General features: G+C 32.4%; 4 protein-coding genes and 2 long non-coding RNA genes across 8 annotated transcripts; 3 read left to right on the forward strand and 3 right to left on the reverse strand.

Moving 5' to 3' along the window:
* Positions 1-326: 326 nt before the first annotated feature.
* LOC111313513 (protein transport protein sft2-like) lies at positions 327-3,601 on the reverse strand. Its single transcript, XM_022914197.2, has 4 exons — positions 3,180-3,601; positions 1,460-1,727; positions 1,231-1,335; positions 327-727 (listed from the first exon to the last, which is right to left on the reverse strand). The coding sequence occupies exons 1-4, from the start codon at positions 3,371-3,373 to the stop codon at positions 617-619; spliced, it is 678 nt and encodes a 225-aa protein (XP_022769932.1). The 5' UTR covers positions 3,374-3,601; the 3' UTR covers positions 327-616.
* A 130-nt stretch (positions 3,602-3,731) lies between these two features.
* On the forward strand, positions 3,732-6,519 carry LOC149512182 (uncharacterized). Its single transcript, XR_016332683.1, has 2 exons — positions 3,732-4,385; positions 6,173-6,519. It is a non-coding gene; the product is annotated as an uncharacterized LOC149512182 (long non-coding RNA).
* Positions 6,520-6,887: 368 nt separating this feature from the next.
* LOC111313514 (putative pectate lyase 4) lies at positions 6,888-8,606 on the reverse strand. The gene is made up of 3 exons (XM_022914199.2): positions 7,634-8,606; positions 7,259-7,394; positions 6,888-7,157 (listed from the first exon to the last, which is right to left on the reverse strand). Exons 1-3 carry the CDS (start codon positions 8,572-8,574, stop codon positions 6,933-6,935), a joined length of 1,302 nt encoding a protein of 433 aa, XP_022769934.2. The 5' UTR covers positions 8,575-8,606; the 3' UTR covers positions 6,888-6,932.
* Positions 8,607-9,622: 1,016 nt separating this feature from the next.
* Positions 9,623-12,011, forward strand: LOC111313515 (period circadian protein). The gene is made up of 4 exons (XM_022914201.2): positions 9,623-9,911; positions 9,986-10,082; positions 11,040-11,438; positions 11,628-12,011. Exons 1-4 carry the CDS (start codon positions 9,733-9,735, stop codon positions 11,763-11,765), a joined length of 813 nt encoding a protein of 270 aa, XP_022769936.1. The 5' UTR covers positions 9,623-9,732; the 3' UTR covers positions 11,766-12,011.
* A 1,180-nt stretch (positions 12,012-13,191) lies between these two features.
* On the reverse strand, positions 13,192-14,208 carry LOC149512183 (uncharacterized). The gene is made up of 3 exons (XR_016332687.1): positions 14,001-14,208; positions 13,638-13,717; positions 13,192-13,547 (listed from the first exon to the last, which is right to left on the reverse strand). It is a non-coding gene; the product is annotated as an uncharacterized LOC149512183 (long non-coding RNA).
* Positions 14,209-15,824: 1,616 nt separating this feature from the next.
* Positions 15,825-21,489, forward strand: LOC111314486 (zinc finger protein CONSTANS-LIKE 9-like). Of its 3 annotated transcripts, none has more exons than XM_022915900.2 (6): positions 15,825-16,002; positions 16,845-17,570; positions 18,610-18,834; positions 19,582-19,886; positions 20,641-20,772; positions 20,917-21,489. In XM_022915900.2, exons 2-5 carry the CDS (start codon positions 16,986-16,988, stop codon positions 20,768-20,770), a joined length of 1,245 nt encoding a protein of 414 aa, XP_022771635.1. In that variant the 5' UTR covers positions 15,825-16,002; positions 16,845-16,985; the 3' UTR covers positions 20,771-20,772; positions 20,917-21,489. The 3 variants fall into 3 exon arrangements, with proteins under 3 accessions (XP_022771635.1, XP_022771638.1, XP_022771637.1); XM_022915903.2 differs by having other exon boundaries at positions 15,832-16,002; positions 20,897-21,489; XM_022915902.2 differs by having other exon boundaries at positions 15,834-16,002; positions 20,641-21,489.
* The last annotated feature ends 4,246 nt before the right edge of the window (positions 21,490-25,735 follow it).

Raw genomic sequence — 25,735 nt, forward strand, 5'->3', positions numbered from 1 at the left:
CTTTGTTGTATCATGGTCTTACTGGTTGTACTTAGGATTTCCTTTCTAAAGGTCCTGATACTAATAAAAACAGGACAAATATTCAAACTGCTATAAAAAATGTTAAAAATATTTGTGATGCAAGTATGATCGATTAGCAGAATCCATTACGGAGTTTCTAGAATCTTTTGGGGCCTTCTGGAATCCTCAATACAGATTACTGATAAAATGTTACTGTCTTATGCGCAAACATCAGCTTTAGCTTCACCCACCATCCGTCTTTCTTCAAGCAGATAATATAAATATTTCCACAGGGAACCAAAAGCATCTTCCAAAATGATAAAATACAAAGAAATAATGGAAAGAAATAATTCCATTACCATGTCTGCTATTTAGATTAGCAAAAAAAAAATGTACAGCAAATGATCATCTGCCTACAATAAGGATGAATCATATTTGAATTTACCATTTGAATAAAAACTCAATTATATCTCATAATTTCATTAGAAGTTACTCCAAATGATTGTACATAACTTCGAATTTTACACAACAATGGATACTGGAAGATCCTGAATCTTGTAAAAAGTTGCCCATTGTAAATGACCAAATTACCATATGAAAAACCCAGACACCAATATCACCTCCCAAAGCATCTCAAAACTGATGAAGCGAGAGTAGAAGAAAGAAATTTCAACCCAGAAGATCCTCCAGGGAAGTAGGATATACCATAGTATGATAGTGAAATGACCTAAAAAAGATTGAAGAGGAATCAATTTCCATTAACTTGTGTTCCACCATTTTTAATGCAGAATGTAGTAATACAACATGCAGACAATGTTAATGATTTCTTATCATATCGAATAAGAGGGATAACATATTATAGTACTTAACATCTGTTGCAAAAAATCTGCTGGCAAAATACTAAAAGAATTAGGTTATCATCCCATAGATCTTGAAAGATCCCAAATAAATATTGTAGAAGGCATCGTATGAATAACAAAATTTACTTAAAAATAAGGCATTACAAAATGTTATTAAAACAGCTAGCACTGAAAGAAGGAATTCCACAATTTTATAAAACAGCTAGCACTCAGCAGTCAGAACAGTAACTTAGGCATAACAGCATTTCAGAATCTTTATACATTTCAGGAAACTCTAGTCAAAACTGCCTTGGCCACTATCCCAGTACCCCATTTCCCCGACGTGAAGGAAGAAAACCAAAGAAAATACAGATTGATACGGTGCTAATACCTGTAATACGGAGAACAGCACGGAAAGAATGTAACTATGAAGCCACATGGAAGCATAAATGGTTCCCATCATACTACCAACAAAACCCAATGTAAAAGGCAGCCTCTGAAAATAAAGAAGAAAGACAGAGCATTCAAACTATTTTAGGAGGCTGTAAGAAGGAAAAATAAAAAATTACTTCAAATTCAGAGCAGTCTTTAAATGGAAACTTTTAGATGAACTAATATACCTCTTTCGAGGACATGTGTGCAAGCTGATTTCGAGGACCTTTCAAAGCAAAGAATGAGCCAACAATTAATGCACAACCGATTGTAAAGCATATAGCAAACTTCTGAGGCACCAATACTATCACTGGAAGGAACATTGTGAACGCAATGAAGACAAAGAACACTCCAGTGGCAAGGAGCATGCCGAAGTACATTAATGATTTACCAGAAGGTACATTGCTAGTTGCAGACTGAAAGCTGCCTGGTAAGTCTCTGACTCCTTTTGACACCCTGAAGAGATAAATCAGCATCATCAGGGAAATATAAGAAATAATGACTACTGAGAAAATAGCAATCAAAGCTCAAACCAAGAATAAGCCAGACTTTTCTGATAATAAGGCTTTTGCCTCTGCTTATGCTCTACAGAATCAGAATTTAAATCAAAAGAGATTCTTACCATAAAGGTAACAAGAAAATTGTGTCTCTCCTATTTTATTTGCATAAGCTGTAAAACTACACTCTACACATAAAGACAAAGCACACATATTATCCTTCATCACATTCACGAGAAACCTATTGCACGATTCCACCCACATGACCATACTAAGAATCCTCATAAAATGCAGAAAGCCATAACCTATTATCAGTGTCACAGGTAGAATGCAAAGGGAGAACCTATGAAGACTATGGAAGTGAGGAGGAGAAAAGGTTGCCAGAACAAATGGGGCAAATCACTGAATCGTAAAGAGCAAAAGGCAGGAACCATCTGAAAAACCTATCTACTTTGCTTGAAAAGGTCCCTTGGGGAATTAATCACAAGTGCTTGGAAATGGGGTAACTCAGATTGAAACAACTATGAACTCTTGTTGTGATACATTTTGCAATTACTGCCATCCTACAACAATGGAGAAAAGAAGATTTTTGTTGGCAAGCTTTTGTAATGTTCTTTTTACAACCCAATAATATCTTAAATATGAATTTTTTCATACCCTGTAAGCATAGGAAAGAAATTAAAGTATCCAAACATTATTACCTTACGAAAGTTTACTTATAAAACCTGATCCACCTAAACCATGCATAATAGCAAATGGTGCTCCACATCTGTCTTCTTCACCTCTCTTTAGATCATTACTGTTCTCTATCAACCATCCAATAAAAAGAAAATTTCCAAAGCCACTAGCTCAAAATATTTAGGTAAATATGGAAATTGAGAGGTACATTCCTTCCATCCAATAAATCTTACCCTACTTTCCTCAAGATTCTTACCTGACTAGTGGTGTAAATAGATGAAGTTATTCATGCCAAGCTCGATGAGCATTCAAGCTCAACCCACTCACTGTAGAGCTTTTTCTAATAATTTTACATATATTGATTATTGAAATAGAGCTCAAGCTTCTTACTTCAGTGGATCATAATTGAGCCTAATTGAGACGAAATTGAGCCTAACAGTATACCTGCTCAGCTCGGCTTGATTACACTCTTAAACCTGACACTTCCCAGTCGAGAGTCTTACTTGAACAGAACATATTGCATTTAAACCTTTGTTCCTTTTTAAAAGGTTAGAATTTTTATTAAGAAATGAACCCGTATTCAATCCAGTTTATCAAACCCAAAAGAGACCTACCGAGTTAAAACAATAAAATAAAACCAACAACAGAAAAATACCTTTTGCTACGAAGCAAAGAAAACAATATATGCAAAAAGACAACTTTTTTTTTTTTCATATTCATATGAAATACGTACACGTTAAAGGTACCACTGACTTTATCAGTCGTGGTACGAACGGCGGCTTCGAGATCGAACCCAAGAGCGGAAGAATCAGAGTCTTGGGAAGCGGCGTAGGCGTTCCAATCCGCCAGCAACGACGGCGATTTCTGTTGATCGACACCGCTGCTACTGGGTCCGCCCAGGAACCAAGACTGCGCCGTGTTTTTCATTTTTTTGACGTTTTTTGCTTTCGGGCTAAAGAAAGCTCGGAATTCAGTGGGTTTAGATCAGATCTCTGGAGGTTTTGAGATCTTTGCGGAGTGGTTTGGCGCCAGCTTCCGTCGTTATTATTATTAGCATCTCTATCGACAATTTCTTTTTTAATCTTTTTTGTTTTTACTCCTTAATTTGGAGGCAGTTAGGCGCTGTTTGGGAGTGAAGCTGTAAATGCATTTTTGGCTTCAGACTTTTTTAAGAAGGAAAAGTTTTACATTTAAACAATAATAATTTTCTTTCTATTCGTTCCATCGATTTTATTTCAAATATTTATATTTTTCATATGGCGTATAATTAATGATTTATTTTATCATTTAATGTGTGCCAGAGTGAGAGTGGATCCTTTAGCTTCAAATAATGGAGCATTTTCTTTTGTTTTCAAATTTTTTATTTTTTTTTTTAGCTTAAATTGATTTTATTTTATATATTTAGGCCAAAGTTCTAAGCTTTATGACTTTCTTTCTTTTTTTTTTTTTGTAAAAATGTTTTAATCTATTTAACTGTTTTTTGTTTTAGAGCATTTTCTTTGAATGTAATTTTTCTAATTAGCTAGATGTTTTTGCTTTATAGCTTATGAAACATAACTATGATAATATTGAATCATTTTTTGTGTGTAAAATTTTATAATTATAAAATTTATCAATTTATCTTATTTTCGGTATGATACACGAATTCATGATCTGTAAAATCTTTTTTTAAAGTCTTTTGATATTTCATATTATCCATTTTAAAGTTTTAACCTTAGCATGAAAAAAGTTATGTCAAGACTAACAAGAGTGCTTATGATGAGGTTTTGGTAATTGGCTAGACAAGGGTGCAAATTGTTGAAATATGCTTGGCAACTATGCCCTTTAATGGAGGTTTGATTGACCTGCAGGAACTATGCAAATGCCTTGTCAGAAACGAACACATGATCCTGAAGCTGCGTCTGAGGATGATTGTTTACATGCTATAAGTAAGTTGAAGGTATGGTATTAAAGTTACTTCATATTTGTTTCATACTGATTACTGAATGAGTTTGCTGGCATTGCCACTCCCCTTTTTCCCTCTTTCAACCCTCATGAAGAGCGAGAGGAAATTGGTTTTCCTTTGTTTTGTAGCAACATTGCTTCTTGAACATATGTTTAATAGTTAGTGTCATTATTGCTGTTTGCAAACCTGACTTTTTATAAATGGACAAGAACCCAAGTTCCACATGACCTATTTCCTCAAGAATCTCCCCAAAAAAAAAAAAAAAAGGAAACTCAAATGTAGATATTTTTGTTTTAAGATATGCATTTAATTATCATTTAAGTTATTTTTAGCTCTTTTCAAACATCAATTTGTTCTTTGGTAAAGAAGTATTGTTATTTGTTTGACCAATTATCCTTTCACAACTTGAATGAGTTTGAATCTAATTTTTAGATTTGTAGATTCCATTGGCTTTTTCCTTTAATAATAAACACCAAATTTAAATGATCATGCATACCCAAGAAGCATTCCTCATCTTTATTTACCATTAATGAAATTATTCATTTTCTTAATTGTACATGCAATTATCAAGCTAGAAAAACATGGGAAATGGAAGTTTTGGGGATTGTTGATTGTCCATAATTTAACAGTAGGTTGGTATATAGTAAGGTCCTTCTTACCTTATTAATAAGGATTTAATATCCTTAAATATATATTTTAATATTTAATGGGCTTGCTTAATAAATCATGTACAACAACCATAGGATGATTAAAAATTTTATGAATTAGCATTGAATCTGGTTGCTTTTGGTCATTTAAGATGAGTAAATTAACAAGAAATGAATCATCCTATTGTCGCCTTAAAACTGTGGTTGAAATGTTTCAAGATAAGGAATGCTTCCATTTAAGCCTCCTCACTAAAATTAGTGGTGCTTATTTCTATAGATCCATCATTTAACTCCAACGGGACTAGGCCCAAACTTTGAACCCAAATGAAATGTGTTGGATGTTTAATACTATTGATTTTTTATATTTAGTTGAAATTTCAGGATATAATTGATAATTTGGCGTGATAAGCAGTTAGGACGTCTAATACATATGATTTTAGTATGTTCCATAATCAAAAGTCTCTAAATGGTGATAATCTAGATTAGTTGTTACCTTTATTGCTTGAATTCAGGCTTTATTTTTGTTTTTCATTGAGTTGATCATTTGCCTTTCATACTGAACTGGGTTTTATGCTTTAAGGAAAAGATAGAAATTCTACATGTCTTCAAAGATAAACCAAGTTTCTATGAATGGTTTGTATAAGCTATTTCAAATTTTGAAAACATCCAATCCTTTGTTTTCTCCTAGCTTTGTTGTAGTTCATGGTTGTTGAATATAGTTTTGTAAGTTTTTCTTCGATAATGATATCATTTGTGTATTCATTTTGGTTGCTTGCATACCGTTGTTTTCAAGGTTAGTATGTCATTCCAAGACAATGTCGGAACCATGAAGAGAGTCCCCGGAAAAATGGAAAGTGTGTTGAATACCTTCGGTGCTCAGAATTTCCTAAAACTTTGCATTCATCATCTTTCTTTTCAGTGGAATAATAATTCTAGATATTTTCCACTGTTTCTTTTGTAAATTGGTGAAGGATTAGCATTTTTTTTTACATTTAAGTGAAAAATTCTACTCAAAATCTATGTTTTCACTTTTCACCAGGAGATATACATGCCACATCCATATTCAATTGCTGTTATTTTTTCGAGTTTGGTTTGATAACTAATATCTATGTTTTGTCATAAACCACTTTTCAGGCGTGGAATCATATGAAATAGATTTGAAGGAGCTGACTGTAAAAGGCAATATCCAGCTTGATCAGATCTACAAATTGTTTCAAAGACCAGAAAGAACACTACCTTCTGAGAGGCAGAAGTTTTGGCAGAATCCCAGGCAAAGTCTGCAGAAACTATTGCTGCAGTTTAATTCGTTTCTCTGTCTACTTACTGGATTTATGTGAGTGCTTTTCTGCACTTTGTTAAACCCAGCCTTCCGTTTTATATAGTTGGAAGAAATTATCATTGTTCTTTGATTTTGATTGAGTGCATTCACCTTAAACATGGTTGAACTTATAGATTAATACATATATTTATTATTACTTTTATTATTATCTTAACCCGATGTGAAGCTCGGTAACTTGCTAGTAATAAAATAAAAAATGACCCTCAAAATGAAAAAATAAAAATTTCTGTTTTTCAATATTGAACTGAAATTTTCATAAAACGTTATGAAATTATATTAATCATTATGTTAATTACATTTTAATGATTAAAATTTGAAATTTAATTTTAATTATAAAATTTCAATTTGGCAACTTGAGAAATTAAATATTATGGGATTATGAGACCAAAAAAAAAAGTCTATTCACCTCATTCTTAAAAGGCTAATTCCCCAAATATATTTGCCGTCGAGCATAAATCTGGGTGATTTCTTTGTTCCTTTGAGCCAAATAAAAACGAATTGGTACAAGTAGTTATTGAACAATGAATTTATTGTGTAGCATTAAAAGCTTTGGACTTAGCATCTCAAAGTCCTAGAGCATTGTAAAACACCTGATGAACTTGTCAATTCTTTAACTGATGTAGCATCGGCAACCTTAAAGCTCTGTTCCTGGTTATAAAGTGGCTTCGCCCCACCTAGTCCTGTTTGCTTACTGAAAGATGCTCCATTTTCGAAAATATCCCCCACAGAATAGAATTTCCATGAAGCTTTGTCTGCCTCGTTGCCTTGTCTCCATGTTACCTATTTAAACGTAATTTGGATTCAGGGTCAGCCATTAATTCAAATTCTGAGCGAAATATTTCACACAGAAAACAAGACTTAATACCAGTGGTGATATTTACCTCCTTATTGCCCAATTTTGGAGCAATGAAAAAGTTGCATTCACTCTTGATGCTGGGGCTCATGCTTCCACCGATGGCATATTGTTCCCATCCCTGGTAGAGATTGTTGGCTACATGCACGTACCCATGGCGGACCCTGGAATGTAGTTAATAGAAAAATCAGATGATTGATGTAAATACGTATTTTTTTTTTTTTTTTTGTATAAAAGAAGTTAGGTATACAATAAGGGAATGAGTTGTAAATACGGATATTTGATGTCATTTTTAAATAATGAGCTGAGTTTCATATTTATGTAAATATGTAATTTATTACTTATAATATTAGTTCATCGAGAGATACTTGGTATTAAAACGTGGAGCTTAATTAATTAATACCTAGGCATTCGTTGGTTGCAATTAGGTCCAAAATGGTTTAATATCACAGTGGCCTTCATATTCCTGTCTCTCAAATGGCCATCATCATGCCCAAGAAGCATAACTTTGTCCTGATTTCTGAACCAATTGTTAGAGATGGTAACCTCGGTCGAGCCACGAGTGACATCAAGGAGACCATCTTGGCACTCATACAACGTATTGTGATCTATCCACACTTTCCTTGCAGTGACCAATCTGATGGCATCCCCATCCATCTGACCAAGGGGTATCACCTTTGAATCTGGACCCATCACAGAGCTAGGTGGCTGGGACTTGCAATGGCGGATGCGCAACCCATGGATGATTACATCTGTCGCCTGATACACCAAGAGGCAACCTGCGCCTGTAATATGAACGTCAACACCACGGCCATCAATGGCGGTGAAGCTGCTGATGAGAAGCGGCCTTTGGAGTGTGACATGCATGTTCCTTTTGAAAGTGATCCATACTTTTCCCTTGATCATGGTGACTCCATGACGAAGGGTCCCTGTCTTAGGATTTAGAGGGTCATCAGAAGGATCGGTGACCATATAGCGTACAACACCTTTACCAGTGTTGTTGGTCATTTTGCCAGCAAAACCAACAGAGCACTTGGCCAGCTGTTGCCGGTGACTCCGCCAAAGAGGATTCTCTCTCCAGCATTTATCAATCACATTCATCTTAGCCAAACTGGCATTAGGAATTGCCAGGAGAATGAACATGAAAAGGGCCATTGTGAAGCACCATGGTATTGTAGCCATTGTCAAATTCTTTGTTGTTCTTTCAATGAATTTGTAAAGACAGGAAGATGGAAAAGGGTGAGAGGTGAGGGATGGCCTTATACAGCAAAAGACGCCAAATATAAGATAGGAAAAGGTTGTGTTTTTGTTTATTCTGGTTATGGAGTAGCGGTAGAGGGACATATAAGAGGCTTATGATGCTCTGAATAGGAAGATGAAGGTTATTGCTGTTTTTATTATTTAATTCATTTAAATTTATTAGAATTAACCCCTGTTACACTGGATGGACTAGTATTTGGCAGTTTCTCATTGTTTTGAATATATTTATAATTATTTTAATATAAAATTAATAATTAATAATTTCTTTTAAAAGAATAAATATATATACTACTCATTTTCTCTTTTTATTGATCAATGTTGAATTAATATATAATTTTATTATACTCTCGCAGCAAAGCCAATATTTCTATATGCCTAACCATGTATAATATTTATCCTTTTTATTAATTTTTTTTATAAAATTACAATTTTAGATAAAAATTATAATCATAATTAAATAACAATTATCATATATATGATATAAATATTATATATGAGATAATATTCATATATATGAGAAATTATAATCATAATTAAACAATATATGACATGAATATTATATATATATATATATATATATATTTTTTATTTTATTTTAAGGGGTAGAGCCCTATAACAAGAGAAGAGATAAAGTTAAGATCGAACTTCAAATCTTATATCTTCTTAAGGCTTACTTAATCACTTGACGAAGTAATTGATGATAAATATTATATATAAGATAGAAGATAATGAATCGATAAAATAAAGTAACATGATATATACAAATCTAACTCAGAGCTGGAAGTTAAAAGTTTCAAGAGTATTTATTTATATACTACTAAATCCAATTTTTTTTTCCTTGTATTAATTGGGATAATTTGTCAATTTCTTAAAAAAAGGGGAAATTGTCTAACATTGAACATAATGGATTCGAGAGAAAATGGAAAAACAAGTTATTTTACTTAATTGACGGAAAAAGAGGTCAAATTCATTAATCATTGGCTCTAATAAGTTAATTTATTAGGCCAAAATAAGACTAAACAAATATCAGTATTACAATTATGCAGGGATCCAATTAAACAATTTGAAATTTTAAGGCTTAAATTGAATAGAAAGAAATATGGAGGGATAATAGAAAACATTTCCGCAATTCTTTTCTTTATTTTATTTATTTCTACTTTGTATTGTTCTCCAAGGAAACCCTCATAAAAATGCAGAGTATTGTTCTCCCACATAATCATCATCGAGTGCCGTACTGCCTCCATGGATCTAGAGGAAAATCTTGAATCACTCTCACTCCAGAACAGCGACGAAAGCCAAAGTAGAAATCTATGGAGAATGAAGGTAGCTTCGAATGTGTTCTTCATTTATCACGACGAAGATGGGTTCGGAAACGCCATAGCGCAAGGTCTCAGCCCTAACCCCCACCCTTATAGTAAAGTGTGAGTACCCCCTCTCTCTCTGGTTAATTATTATTGAAAACCCAGATTAAGAAAGCTGGTTTCTTTGTTTTCAGCTTAGAGTTACTTCCCCTTGGATTAAGGGAATGCGACCCCCGATATCTAGATTTGACTGGCTCTGTCACTCAATTGAGAGATAAAGACTATGTGAAGGTATCATTTCTTTTGAAGGGTTCCCTTCTTTTGCCATTAATTTTAAAACCCATTTTTTAAAAATTATTTTTCCTTGTTGAATGTAATGTAATGTTGTGGGTTTGATCGTGAATTTGATTATAAACGAGGAATAAGAGGAAAAAAGGACTCCTTGAGATGTGTGTTTTAGGGTGTGTTTCCTGGTAAAAATAAGAGGAAAAAGGACTCTTTGAGATGTTTTTAGCTATATCTTTCATGCTTGACATAATTTAAAAGGAATTTTTTTAGGGTACCTAAAAAGCTCATTAAAAGGAGCCAGAGGGAACCCTCTTCCACTAGTGAACCGACGCCATCTCCAATATTCGAACATGAGATTTTTTAGTTAAAAATTTTTAAGTTCTAACCTTTGGAGTGTTCCCTTGGGGATTAATTTAGAAAACGTTTTGATCTTGCCTGATGGATGGTTTTCATGGTTACCAATGGATGCATATTCAATTGTTATGTTCTGGACTCGAAAGAAATAGGAAGGAAAAACATAGAGCTGTAGTTGGCCGGGGATGAAGAATGTGATTTAAGGACTTGCAGCATAAGAGACATAATCTAAACTGAGGATAGATTTGATGAGTATGAATGACGGGATGATAAGGCATGTATCTCAGTGTCTGCAATAGTTTCGAATAGTAGCTGGAATGCTTTTCTTTTTAAGCCTTATTCTTGTCAAATACTTGTGAAATATGGTGTTGTGTATCTGGCAATCTTAGTGGTGAAACAATCATCCTTGAGAAAGATTGTCCTTGTGAGAAAAGGATTAAGGCCATTTGTTTTCAAGTATGGGTGTATCAGTCCACTGAACTATTGAAATATCACTAGATTGTTTTCATGTGCTTCTTGAACATTTAGGTTTTATGAGCAATAAATTGAAAGATGACTTGAATTACATATTTATGGAATTTTATCTTTCCTTTTACTCAATTTCAGGCAACAATGGTGATGCTACATCATTTGGATCCACCAGTGCTTTCACATGCTATAAATTCAGTTCTGGCTAAAATTGCAGATGCGGAGAGCATATCATCTACTGTACCTACTATCATAGCCCCTTTTCTTGTGCCAGCATCAAAGCTTAAGTTGGAAGGTGGATTGTTGACAACAAATAGCACGAAGCTTCCTCTTTATGGTATTCAAGTAGGCCCAGAGACTGATGTAAGTCGAGCCATTGCTGCGAAAACCCAGAAGCCACCTCCATCTTTGCAAATTCATTTTGAGCCTTTAGCCTGCTTTCTTCAGCTGGTCCGCACTTCAAACTTGCCGACTTTTATTATAGTTGGGCAAAGAAGCCAAAGCCCATTTAATCAAGCTTTAAGCGAGGACCTAGAGGTATTCGTTCTTTGGAAATTTTAAGCAAATGTGAATATAACTTAAATGGAATAAGCCAGGAATGATTTGCAAAAGCATATTCACACTGATTCTTACTCTGAAAGGGAATGATGCATTGCTTGATAATGGATTTCATTTTTTTTCCTGGCTCTTACATATGTTAGCTGATTTTGGGAATTGATTTTGCAGATCGTCTATGAGATAGGACAGCTTGTGGCAAGCACCACTGATACATACTTCCAGAGAGAACAAACTAAAACTAATTGGATTCCAACAGCAAAGTCAGCTAGTGGTGGTGGAGAAGCATGGCGTGCATTCTATGGTTAAATGCTAAGTTCTTGCAGGAAGCAGAAGCTTAGGTTTATAACCTATCAATGGGTGCATCTAGTAGTAAAAACTGAGGCCCATGTTTTTGTATTTTGACAGGTTAAATGTCATGTGATAGAAAGTGCAGTGCTTAAACTCTTGATCATATTACCTAGGTGTGTTCAAAATTTGGGTTTAATCGACTGAACTGATTTTGTCTGATTAATAGGTTAATCATCGAATTGAATCTGGTTGGTTATTGAAAATGATTTTAGAGAAATTTTGATTTTTTTCGTTAATTTAATTCAAAAATCGAATTAATTAAATTAATCAAAATATAATAAAATTATTATTAAAATTAAAAATATATGAGATTGTTTCATTTGAAGTAATTAAAGTTTTTAAATTAATATTTTGATATTTAAATATTTTTTGGATGATTTTATTTAATTTATTTTAAATATACGAAATAAGTAATCTAAAATATAATATAATTAATATATTTTATTATTTGGTTAATTAAAAAAATTAAGTGAATTAGTTTTAATTGATTAATCTTTAAAATTAAAAAATTTTATTCAATTAGGGAAAAAATAATTTAATTTAATTAACTTAATGTTAATAATTTCATTTGAAATTAACAGAACATATCCAATGAGTATCCATCCTAACATTCCTATATTTGTAGGATATAGTAGGAATTGTACTGCCTAAAAGGTATATCATTTTTTTTCAACAAGCCAAATTTTTGTTGGAGTTTTCTCTCTGTTGCTCGTTTGAGTAAATGGTAGATTAGATTTCTTTCTCAAATTTGTGGAACAATTTTTTTTGGTTGCGTAAATATTTGTACTAGAACACCCTAAAGCAGCCATCTTTCTGTGAATGTAATGACTTTGAAGTGAAATGCACTCTATAAATCCTTAAAAGCTTCTCATTAATTGCAGGTTAAAATCTTTTCATCTTCTCATATCACTAATGGTTGAGGATTAACGAAGTACAGAAATTCAAGAGCTAAGCCTCGCCTAATGAAGGAATCGGCTTGTTGGTTCGAGAAACTACAGTTTGGACAGTTTTTTTTAACAAGAAAATTTCAGCTCATGAATTAAAAAAAAAAATTATAAGGGTTGAAGTTTGAAACTCAAATTAATTAATTATTACATTTAAAGATAATTATATAAATTAATTAAATTAAATTTTAAATTCATCATGATGTATTTTTCACAACTGAAGGGGAGCCTTGCCCTACTTAAGAGGTTAGCTTATCTTCCTTTGAAAAAGAAAAAGTTCCCAAACGCGAAATAAAATGTGGTTGTTGAAGTGTCCGCCTCATTCTTGTTTGAAATTGTAAATGCTAGGACCCCCGATTTATATATGCTGGACCATTTAGGCCATTGCAGGATATTGAATGTATTTTTCAGGGTAATTAAAAGTGTCTTTACTCTTTAATGTGAACTTAACTTTGTTGGTCATATAAAGTATCGTGGCAAACTTTGTTTCCGTATATACAAAACTCTTGCCAGTTATAGGCGTGGATTATTTTTCGACTGCCATGTGCAGCTGTTACATTGATTTAGCAGTCTAGATTTTTCAAGGCGAATACATGATTTGAAATAACAGGAAATCTCAAAATTTGTTCATCCATATTTTTTTTCGTCTGCATTCTGATTGGCCTCAAGCTTCATGAATTCAATATCCACCTTATTATATCTCTTTGTCTTTGCCAAAGAGAAAACCTTTGAAAGCCATAGCCTCTGTCATAAGCGCAGAGGCTCTTGCGAGCTACTCCACCAACTTCGGCTTTGCCTGTACCGCCATCATAATTACCATCAGAATTTAATTTTGTTTGAGACAAAAGGAGAGATAAAATCTACCCCTTGAAAAAGGTTTTCTGACCTGTCATAGGTTTAAACAGGAGGATAAGCTGTTTCTTTCACACAAAGCTCTCTTTTTTCAGGAGTCAACTTCACTTGATGCTAAAACATCATATTGACAATAAGATAAAGATGAAGATCTCCCTTATCTTTCTTGTGCTCCTAAGGCAACATGTTATGACTTTCGAAATTTGACGATTCCCATATTTTTGTAATCCATTTTGTGTAATCTAAACTAAAAAAGAAAAAAGGAAAAAAAGTACTTCTCTCATATATAAGTAATAGTGTGATTTTGAGCTTTTTTTTTTTCTTTTATCATCTTGGAAAAGGTGGATTGGAATTTACTGGAAAAGAGAGTACTTGGTGTTGTTAAGCATGTACTTACCGGAAAAGACTGTTTCATTCATATTCTTGTTAACAGCTTGAATCAAAAGCTGACTCTCTGGGTAACTTGGATTCTTCAGCTTTGAGGTTTGGTTGTTGGCGGTGGGTAGGTGTGAAGCCTCCAGTTGTCCTGCGGCTGTTTGGTCAACATTTGCCTATTTACAGATGAAAAAGTGCACAATAAATTATTATGGAATATAATTTAGGGAAAAGGGATATTTGTGAGGTGACTATCCGTAATGCGATAATTTTATATATATATATATATATATGATATATATAAAAATAAAACAAAATAATTATATATATTTATTATAATTATATTTTATATTTTAATTATATTGATACAAGCAAAATATGATATTATTTATATTATATTTATATCAAATAATAATTATATATTTAAAATATGATATTATTTATAATATAAAAAATTTAAAAATAAATTAATAATCATATTTATCATATTATTTTAATGTTAAATATATTTTAAATATTTTAATTTTTAAATATTTTTATTTAAATAAATTAATTAATCATATTATTTATATATAATCGTATTAATCATATTATTTCATATCAATATAAATTAATTTTAATTATATTATATCACATATAATACATATAATAAAAATATCATATTTATATTATTAGTATATTTTTATTATATTTATATTAAAATTATTTATATAGTGTATAAAATTATATCTAATATAAAATATAATAGTGAGAAGGACAGTTTGGGTATTTGGATTAAAAAATAGAAAAAAGTGAAGCACTTTTGTGCGGTTGAATCTCACGTGTCTCTTCTGGATGCAACAACTTGCTCAGTTAAGTATGCCTTATCTCAATAAATAGGCATTGCTGCTTATCCGTACTTACCTTTAATTTAAGAACAGTTAACACGAATTAATTACATTTAATATTTTCCCCTTGTTTTCTTTTAAAATGCTTTGCCTTGCTTAGCTTTGAGTAGAATATTCTTTTAATGTTCGATTTTACATCCAAATATTTGATCTAATGATAATGATATATATAATTTTATTAAAAAATTGAATTCAATTTTCCTTTTTTTTAAATTAAAAAATTTTTAAAAAATGAAGGAACCCATTTCTTGTTGATTACCAATCATTGCAATTTTTTTTTTGATTTGGTGAATTTTGTAATTTTTATAATATCTTAGAATTAATAACTAAAGAGAACCTAGGAATGAATGAATGTGACATTTTTTTTTTGGGTCCAATTGAATGTGACACTTTTATTATAAAATTAAACCATAAAGAGTGAAGTGACAAAAGGATAAAGTCATAAGAGATTACTATATTTAAAACCAAAATCCTTCCTTAACCTCAACCTCAAGTCTTATAAGAATTTGAAGCATATCTTTTCCTTCACTTTTTGTTTTGTTGTTTAATTGGCTTTGAAGCAGTAGTTGCCTCATCCACAAGCAGAAAACGAGACCTTTCTAAAGAAAGAGATTGTTTGGAATTTATTTATGTACAAAATTAAAATTAATTTAAAATATATTAAATATGTAAAATAAAAATAAAATAATATTATAAATATAATTAAACTAACGATATAAAAATTATTTAAAATATTTTTTTCTTCGACAGTATGCAATTGGAAGCTTTCGTCATAGGGACCAAGAAAAGGACGGGCCTAACTTTATTGAAATGGACAGGGCCCCACTTTTCTTTACTCTCCCATTTTGCCCTTCTTGTTTATTTTTTTTTACTTATTATATTTTCTAATTTGAAATTTTCTCAATTTTTTATTATTTAATTTTCTCTCTCTTACACTTTTTATCAGCTTATGTCATCTCATTTCCCATGTACATCCACCAATTTCTATCTCTTGCGTGCATAAACTCATAGCAGAGGAATTCTGGAAAGCTCCTTGTTCTAGGGTTTCTTGTTTATTTATTTTTCAATAAATTTTCCATTTTTCAATATTAAAGCTAGTAGGCGATCTTGTCCTCTTCTTTTTTCCTTTTTCTCTCGGTAAATTTCTTCATTCTCTTTTATTTTGGTTCTTAATTTGATTGTCCTTTCTGGGTCCTTTTTCCTTCATTTAATTTTGATTTTATTTCTCGGTTTTAGATTTACTTTTTTTTTTGTTTAGTATTTCTGGGTCTCTTGATTTGTTTATTGATCCTCTGTTTTTTTTTTTTTTTTGCTTAATCTGTTTGTTTCTGTAACTTTGTTTGATTTTGTAGTTTAATTCTTTGGGTTAATGTTCTAATTTTTTATTTATGGTAAAATTTGTTCCTTTTTTGGATATTTGATTCTTTTATTTTACATGTTTTGAAATGGAATTAATTTTGCTTATAATTCTGTTCTTGGAATGCTTACTCCCCTGCTTTTTGCTTTCTATTAAAAGAAAAAAGTTATTTCTTTTTTCATTTTTTCTCTATTTTATTTTGACTGCTTTAGTCATCATGGATGACTCTTTAAAATTGAATGAGGTATTTCTTCTCTACTACTCATTCTGTTGTGAGTGCGTGTGTGTGTTTTTCACATTTACTTATTCTCTTGTTGACTATGATTTTTTGTTTTCTGTTTGCTTCTGGGTGCTTAAAACTGTTTATTGTTTGGCTGTGATTATAAAAAAAAAATAGACTTTTACTCTTTAACAGTGCTGATCATGCGAACTCTTCCATGATTAGTGTCTTCTAGAATTTGACTCTGTGCTGTATCGTAATTGTATGAGAAAATTTTAAGTAAATTAAGCTACCCTGTATAGTCAGTAGGTATTCCAATTTTCTTTTGGCTTGCTTTTACAACAAAATGAACTGAATTCACTTGTAACAGCAATATCTCTTTTCTCCCCCTCTATGTGACAGCTATTGAAGTGCAAGAAGAAATGGCAGAGTCGGGTATCATCTTGGAAGCTACTTGCCCTGGTTGATATTTTGTTTGCTTAGAAGCCTTTAAATTTTGGAGAAAAGTCTTAGGTTTTGGTTAGGAGTAGCGTGATTGTAAACATGGGTTACAATTGTGATTTCTGCGGGGATCAAAGGCCAGTGGTATATTGCCGGTCTGATGCTGCCTGTTTGTGTTTGTCATGTGATCGAAATGTCCATTCTGCTAATGCACTGTCAAAACGCCATTCAAGAACATTGTTATGTGACAGATGTAATTCCCAACCTGCTTTTGTTAGATGTGCTGAAGAAAGGGCTTCCCTCTGTCAGAACTGTGATTGGATGGGTCATGGTACCTCTACCTTGAATTTGACTCATAAGAGGCAAACAATTAATTGTTACTCTGGTTGCCCATCAGCTGCGGAACTTTCTTCCATATGGCCTTTTTTTCTGCAATCCCCTTCAGCTGGTGAATCAACTTGTGAGCAGGAATTAGGTCTAATGAGCATCAGTGAGAACATGGGGAGGACTTCCTGGGGCCCTATAGAAAACACCATTAGCCAGAATAGTACTGGTGTGGCTGAAGTTGATGATGACCACAACGCAGATGGTGGAAGTGGCTGGGGTGGGTCTTCTTCAATTCCTGAACTCAGATCTGCAAGGCTTCTGGATCGGCCAGCTGGCTCAACAGATACATCATTGCCCAAGGTAAATGATGAATTTGGTATATTTATCATTAAAGAAATTAGGTAAAATGGTCTTGAGGTACTTTCAGGTCCTTGGTATCTGAGTTTCGTGTGGCAATACTAAAGGACTGTTATAAGCATTCAAAGAAAGTGGGTTTATATTTGCAAATGTGTTCTGCAATCTTCACTTAATGCTTAATGCTGAAAAACATATTAACAGTGAGTATTCAGTGATAACTGGTCTTTCTGGCCAGAAAACCTGCTTGAGGTTAAAGTGACAACTTTCTTTTCAGATTAATTCCTTCTGCAGAAGAACTATATGCCAATTTGTGTCCCTTGCTTTTCTTGATTATACTTTATGATGGAAATCAAAGGCCCATCCATAATATCTTTTTTACTTGAACTTGATTGGGTTTTTATGTAAGTGTAAAAGATGTCAAACTTTCAGTAAACCTACAGTATACCATGAACTTGTATTCAGCTTGTATTTTACAGGTCTCTTTAGATATTTCCATTTCTTGGCCCAAAAGCAACTTAAGTTATAGGGTAATGTTATAGAGAACTATTCAGTTAAGTCTGGACAGTATAATTACTAAATTAGTAACCTTGTCCTTAATTATAATTTGGAGGCACTTTATGCCTATTTTTGCCATGGGTTCATAAATTTGAAATCCACATCTCTCCTATTTTACACGCATGATTTACTTTCTGGACTCTAGGCTCATGCCATCCATCGACATGATTGAAGTTTTATATTTTTATTTTTAATTGAGAGGGAAAAGGGGAGTGTGAAAACGATGGACACAAAAAAATGGGAAAAGTTGGTTGAGGTGATTGTTGGAAGTTAACAAAATTTTATTTTAATCATAAGAAGAATGATTAGAGTAGCCTTCCGTTATTAATAATTCTATAGAGTTTTATCATTAGGCGGTCTAAGTTCATTTTTGACATTTGTGAAAACTTCATTATTGAAAATTTCTGCTGGTTTCCTTTAACTGTTAGTAGAGATAATATGTTCCTTTTTGGGAACCTTTGCTAATTTTTACTTTAATAATGTGCAGTTATATTGCCCTCAAACGAAGTATCCTGGACTTTCTGAAGATGATCTCTACGATGACTTCAACATGGATGAAGTTGATTTGAACCTTGAAAACTATGAAGAACTCTTTGGGGTAACTCTCAATCATTCAGAAGAACTTTTTGAGAATGGTGGAATTGATAGCTTATTTGAGTCAAAGGATATGCCTGCTGCTGATTCAAACTGTCAGGGTGCTGTGGCTGCTGAGGTTCTCTCATCTCTTTTGATCTTGCTTTGTGGTTTCTGTATTATCTTTTTCTGATGATAGTGTTGTCATTTTTCTAGGTGTTATGCTTTTTCCTGGTGTTCTTAGTAGTATTTATGACCTATAGCATATTTTGGCAATCAGTTTTTTCTAAATGCGAAAATGGAAGATTCCTTGCAAATTAAAATAGAGAAAAAAATTGATACAGTACTGAGAAGCTTTAATTTGATGAAAAACAATTATTTATTTTCATTGGGTACCAATAGCATTAATAACCTTGATTTACAGACATGACTGATGTACTGAAACAAAGTTTCCTGTCCATCCATGTGCTGGATCTTCATTTTGAATAGTGTTCAAAGGAAAATATCCCTTTTCACTTGTGTTGGTAGTATCTATAGGAAAACAATAACATCGATTATCAGGCATGATCCCTCTTTTAACAGTGCTGATTATATAGTCAGTATTGGTGATGATTAAGGATTCTTCGTCAAGTTTGCAAATATACTAGTACGTGATCTTTTGGTGCCTTCTGGATTGTTAACAAATCAACTTTTTTCTTGTAAATTATGTATGTCTCAACAGTTTGCTTACTAATATTGGCACTTCAATCTACTTGGATATTAAACGTTTGTTTTATCTCCCTTAAGAGTCATACTGTAAAGAACCATTACTTATTCCAACCCCTGAGAATTTCAAGTTTGTACTTGGCAAATATTCTTACGGTTGAAACTAACTATTCTTGTCCAGGGCTCATCTGTTGGACTGGTCAATGCAATTCATCCAACATGTAGCAATGCAGCATCTGTTGATTCCATGATGAGCAATAAAACTGATTCAATTCTGTATTTTACCGCAAGGAAGGCGCATTCAAGCCTCTCATTTTCTGGCCTTACTGGAGAGAGTAGTGCTGGAGATATCCAAGATTGTGGGGCTTCTTCAATGCTTCTCGTGGGGGAGCCTTCTTGGTGTCCTCCTTGTACTGAGAGCTCCTTCCCATCAGCAACTCGAAGCAATGCTGTCATGCGTTACAAGGAAAAGAAGAAGACACGGAAGTAAGTATATGCCAATAACCCATATAAAAATGTGCATATATGTGTTCCACTTAGACCTGCTTTGTCCTTTCGATATAGTTAATAGGGTGATGAATTTGTGGTTTTAGTTCTTTTTTTACAAATTTCTGGAATTTAGATGTTCTTCTTTTCAATTCCTCTTCTGGTTCTGAATTTCTAGTACCATAGGTATTGATTTACAATATGGTTTACTAAGTAGCCAATCATGCCTTGAGTTCTTGTTCGTCTCTTGTTCTTTCTAGTTTTTCTTCTTGTATAATTTCTCTATTTGTCTTTTAAGTTTCAATTTAGTTGTGTGTACTTCTGTAAAAGACCAAGCAAAAGAACTCCCATGCCTTCAAATAAAAATATATCATGTCTATATCATTTTTACATTTGTGTTCTTACTTGTTTTTCAGTATCATAATCTGTAACCTCTGAAATTTAGTTACTATTCCTGCCATTGAAGGAGTCCATTTCACTGTGGTGCTGTCTAGTAAGGATATGGTGAATTTGCATTCCTGTATATGCATCTGTGTATATTCATCAACAATCCATTTGGAAAGTCAATATAAAATCGATACTGTAGGTCTTAAAGTTTTATTGTACAGCGAGTCTTGTTTGCAATCCTCATATATATATATATGTATGTATATATATATACATACATACATATATATATATATATGTATGTATGTATATTATTCCAAATGTTGAGGGAATTTATATGTTTAAATTTGTACTTGTTGGATGGTAGGTTCGAGAAGCAAGTGAGATATGCCTCTCGCAAAGCAAGGGCTGATGTGAGAAAGCGCGTGAAGGGACGCTTTGTCAAAGCTGGTGATGCCTATGATTATGATCCATTGAGCCAAACCAGAAGCTTTTGAGAGTACGATTTTTTAACCATGCTTGGAAAAAGGAAAGAAACACAATATGCTAGTCGGAAAGAATTGGTCCTTACCTAAAAATGGTGAAATTGATGCTCATACTTTTTGTAACTATTTAAATGACAGGCTCTATGGTTCTATCTCAGGGCTTCAGGTTTTTATCAGAAGTTGGATGCAAAAATCCCAATGAATAAATTGCCAGGGCCTGGTTCTCCATTGCCATAAAAGATTGATGGATCACGACATCATTTGGCAAGATCTCCCTAGATCACGTTTGCTGCAGCCAATTGTCGGTTTCCACCTGCCATATTACATTTGAGCAAGTTCACCTGCTCAATTCTTGTTTTAGTACGGAAAGGAGAATGCTTATGGGTCCTTCAAGGCATATCAGTGTTCGTTATGTTGACAATTATATACCTTCATCTGTTCTCAGGGCTTCTATAAAAGCTGCTGCCAATGAAATGCAAGAAGCCCAACTTGCACTGTCAAGTGACAAGCAAAAAGCATGCAAAATTTTGCTCTTCTTTTTGGTCTATTGACATGTATAGCATAGTTTCTCTGAATGTGCAGTTGAGAGTTTTAATGCCTGCCCAAGTAACAGTTTCTAGGTCAGACAAGAAACATGCAGTTGTAATATTTTTATCTTAGCATGGAATTGTGTGTAACTTATACAAATTACAAAAAAAAAAAAAAATTCTACTATTCTTTTATCACCAATATACTGAATGTGAAAAAGATTTTAACATCTTCAAAGATTTTAAAGATTTTAAAGATATCCACTCTACCTTTGCTGCAATTTGAATGGGTTTGTCACTAGAATATGCGGTGTTCTACTTTCTTGACTGTTGCCTTGGGTTGAAATGTAAGCCCTTGGTTCAATGCCTGCGTGGGCTTTTCTAGTTTCTATACTAGTAAAATAAGTAGCAGAAAGAGAAAGATCCTGCTGGTTGCCGGAAATTCCAGCATGTTAAAATGTCTTGAACATGAAGCGCTAGCCACTAACGTATGTAATGAATTCGTCTGTTACTCGTGGTTCTTTTGAAGTGTTTCCAAACAAGAATCCCAGTGAGACCTAGAAGATCTTAACAGAACTCAGAGCCATCAACAAGTTCAAATATTCTGGCATTGGAACATGGCAATGCTTGCTGGGAATACATCTGATAAAACTAAGCAAGAAGAATTGATGGAGTTTTCAGCTGAGTACCATCCTTTGTAGTACATGCTTTCCTCATGGTGTGGAATGAAAAACGCCATCCTTAACAGCATCAGATATAGCATCCAGGAAGGTTTGGGTTTCAGCATTCCGCAAAGCAAAGGTGGTCTTAAATCTCATTGGTAAATGCATGCAATCTCTGCCTGCACTTGAATGCATGTGTGCATCTGAGGCCTGTATCCGTGAGAGAGGGACATGACTTCAGTAACTTTCAAAAGAATGAACCTTCTCACCGCCATTGTATCCCAGTCCTTCAACTTAGGATTTCTTAGCAAGTAATTATCACGCAAAAGGGCTCAGGCAGGACCTTCATCATTCCTAGGATAGGATGTATTACCCTGCATGTCATAAAACCGAGTAAGCAATTACAGAAAAAAAATTCTGCAGAATCCAAAAGAACAACTAAAAAGGCATTTTCAATGTGAAGTTTCCAGCACTGCTTCCCCCCCACCCCCCCAACAAAAAAAAATGTTTTTCCAGCTAAATATGATCCCTATACAAAATTCTTTGTTTGGGCTCTTCATCATTTCCTTTTTGTACGGGCCTTCTTTTCACTTTTTTTGAGTGCCTTCTTTTCATTTTCTATTTTCTGGTTTTTTTTTCTTTTTTTATTACTTGAGGCCATTACAAAAAATGTTAGCCATTTACATTCTAGTTTATTTAGTATGTAAAAAACTTATGTTACTAATTCATTTTACCTTAATAAGCTAGTTCGTATGGCATGTTTTTTAATGGACATATTTTTCTTGTGTAATTTGTATAAAGCAACAAAGTGTTGAATATTGAAGACGAAATGGTGAAATCAGGCCTTTGCATACGCATATTTAAGTAATGTAATGTAATCTATTTCAAACTACAATTCTACAAAGAAAGAGAGAGCCCATGTTGGCCATGGGTTAAGGTTGAAGTTGACAGAAGAAACAAAAAGAAAACAAAGTTTGAGCCTTTGAGCAATAGAGCAATAGTCATTTGCAATTGCATCTAAATCCAGTCTACCTTACTTGGTAGCTAGCTCTTCATACTTGGCAGTCATGACATCATCTCATCCACAAACTCCTCCTAGATTCTTCTAATAACAGTAAAAAAATCTGAGAAACATCTTGAATGGATAGATGAGCCAATTGATCACTCGATATTTTTTTCTTATTTGTTGTGTAGCAATTTTCAGATTTGTTTCCAATTGAAAGCTAAAATATCATATGCTGTGATTGGACAATATATATATATATATATATATATTTATATATATATATATAATATAAGAAAAATGTCAATTTAGTTTCTGGTTTTGAAAGTTGATACGACGGTCATTGTCATATTGGGAAAGATAATATTCTTTAACAATTTCCTCACCCAATCAATCAACCCGATTAATGCTGTGGGTTCATGACAGGTATCCCCTAGTGAATCAGTAATCAAATAAAAATTGACCATTTTTGGTGTTTCCATTACACAATGGCCAGATTATCATTCTTAACTTCAGATTTTTCTTGTCCAGTCATATTTATTGAGGCTGTTCGTTTTTTTTTACTATCCAAAATCTTAATGTGAAATCCATAGCGTTAGTGTAATAGATATAATCCTTTGGTAAAAAGTGAAATATTTGGAGTTTACATTTCTCTTTAACAACCCTACCCATGTATAGTCCATCCCCAAGTGGCCAAGATTCAAGTAAGAAGGAATTTACATTACGAAAGAAAAAAATCCAAAGATCCAAAAAAGAGTAATCTCATCCCAAGTGATGGAGACAAGATTTTTTGTTTACATTAATGCAATTGCATTGTCACAATTTTGAAACACATGTATTTGACTGTTCAACACATGGACACCAATGTTAGGTGTAGATATTTTATTTTGTTTGAGATTTTTTTTAGATAAAAAATGAAGTTTCGAGTCTAATAAAAAAAATTTTAATTTTAATTTAATTTTATTTTATTTTATTTATTTTCAAAAAAAGTAAAAAAAAAAAAAAAGAGAGAGAAATTAGAAAACAAGTGATTTTGGATTGATTCATGTAAATAATGTAAAAAAAAACTTAAAATCAAAGATTATAAAATCGTAATAAAATCATAATCAATTTGATTTATTTTTCAAAATTATAGGGATTCAATCCTTATAAATAAACAAAAACCACACACAAAGGAGATCATTCAAAATATATATATATAAACTCTTGAGAGAAAAAAAAAAAAAAGGGAGAAAAATATTCTACAGAAACTCTAGAAAGAAAAGAAAGAAATTTGTTTAGCAACAAAGAGATTTTAAGTCATGGGTTTGATTTGTTAGAATTGGGATTTGATGTTTTTAGGTTTGAGTTTCTGTAGGATTTTGCATTGTAAGGATTTATGAGTTTAGTTTTTTGGACCTGACCTTCAGTGCAACATAGTTTTGACCCACTCTTCCATCTACTGCACTGAGCCTAGCTGCCCTGGATGCCAAGTTTTAAGCTACTCAAGTTAATTTGTGCTTGTAACCATCGTCTTCAACCATTAAGCCGAGCCAACTACAAGTAATTTTACTTTTCTTTATATGTTATTTTATTTACCTATTTATTCATTTATTTATTTGTCTATTGTTTTTAGTATTCTTAAAAAATATATTTTTGTATAACAAAATAAAAATTTAAATAAAAACCTTATCAACAAATTGGAAGGTAATTATTTTTTAAAAAAATAAGGTTTTACCAATCTAGTGGAAAACCCTATAATTTTATTTATTTCAAAAATATATATAAATAAAAAAACCCTTGTCAATAGATTGGAGAATCTCATAAATCGATTTTTTTAAAAAAATCTATTGTTGATAAAATATTTTGTATTTTATGTTATCAAACTATTTGAGGATTTACATCTTAAATTAAATCTTACCAAATTATTGGAAGATTTAATATATTTTTTAAAAAAATAATCTTATAACAAAATCTTACCAAACTATTAAGACATCTACATCAAAGAAAATCTTACCAAACTATTGAAAAATTTTACTAATTATATCTTTAACTAAAATTTAAATGAATCCAACAACAAAGTCTTTTTAAGGTGAGATACTAGTCTCCATGAATACTCCTGATGTAAGAAAATTATTTTAAATTGCTACCAAACTATTAAAGTAATTTTAAGATTAATTTTTCATATTAAATATTTTGATAAATCATAAATATGGTTAAGGTTTAAATAATTTGAAATCAAACTGGTACCATTTTTTGGATGAGTGCTGTGAGGGTGCTATAACCTTCTTCACGCATAACTACACTCTTGAATTTGAAATCTAATTTTATGGACTAAAATCTATTATTTAAAGATATTTAAGTCAATATTGAGATTCCTCTTTAAATAAGACAGATTCAATCAGGTGATCAATCACACTTAAACAAAAAAGAATGGTGGCGACTCCTTTAATCCATGTCTAACAGTAGGTCCACGGATCTATACGTTATGATAGTTTGATAACTCCATTAGAAAAATCAAGAGTCAGGCCAGTAAATAATTTCTTGCTATCAAAGCCTAACCTAATAAATTTGAGATTTTTTTCTTTTTTGTTTGTATTTTATTTGTTTTATTTATTTATTCATTTTATATATCTATCATTTATTTGCTCATGTATAATATAAGCTTTACACCCGAGTTCTATCCCTTAGGAGAGAGTAAAGTATCTATGCATTCGTGAGATTTCATATTTCTGCATGGGCTAGAAAAAAAACTCCTACTCAAATTGAACCATTTTCGCTTGTAGCCTATAATGGGTGAGGATTT

This window comes from Durio zibethinus, chromosome 23 (genome assembly GCF_047325235.1).
Source record: "Durio zibethinus cultivar Kanyao isolate XHJ-2024 chromosome 23, ASM4732523v1, whole genome shotgun sequence".
NCBI classification, from domain to species: Eukaryota; Viridiplantae; Streptophyta; class Magnoliopsida; order Malvales; family Malvaceae; genus Durio; species Durio zibethinus.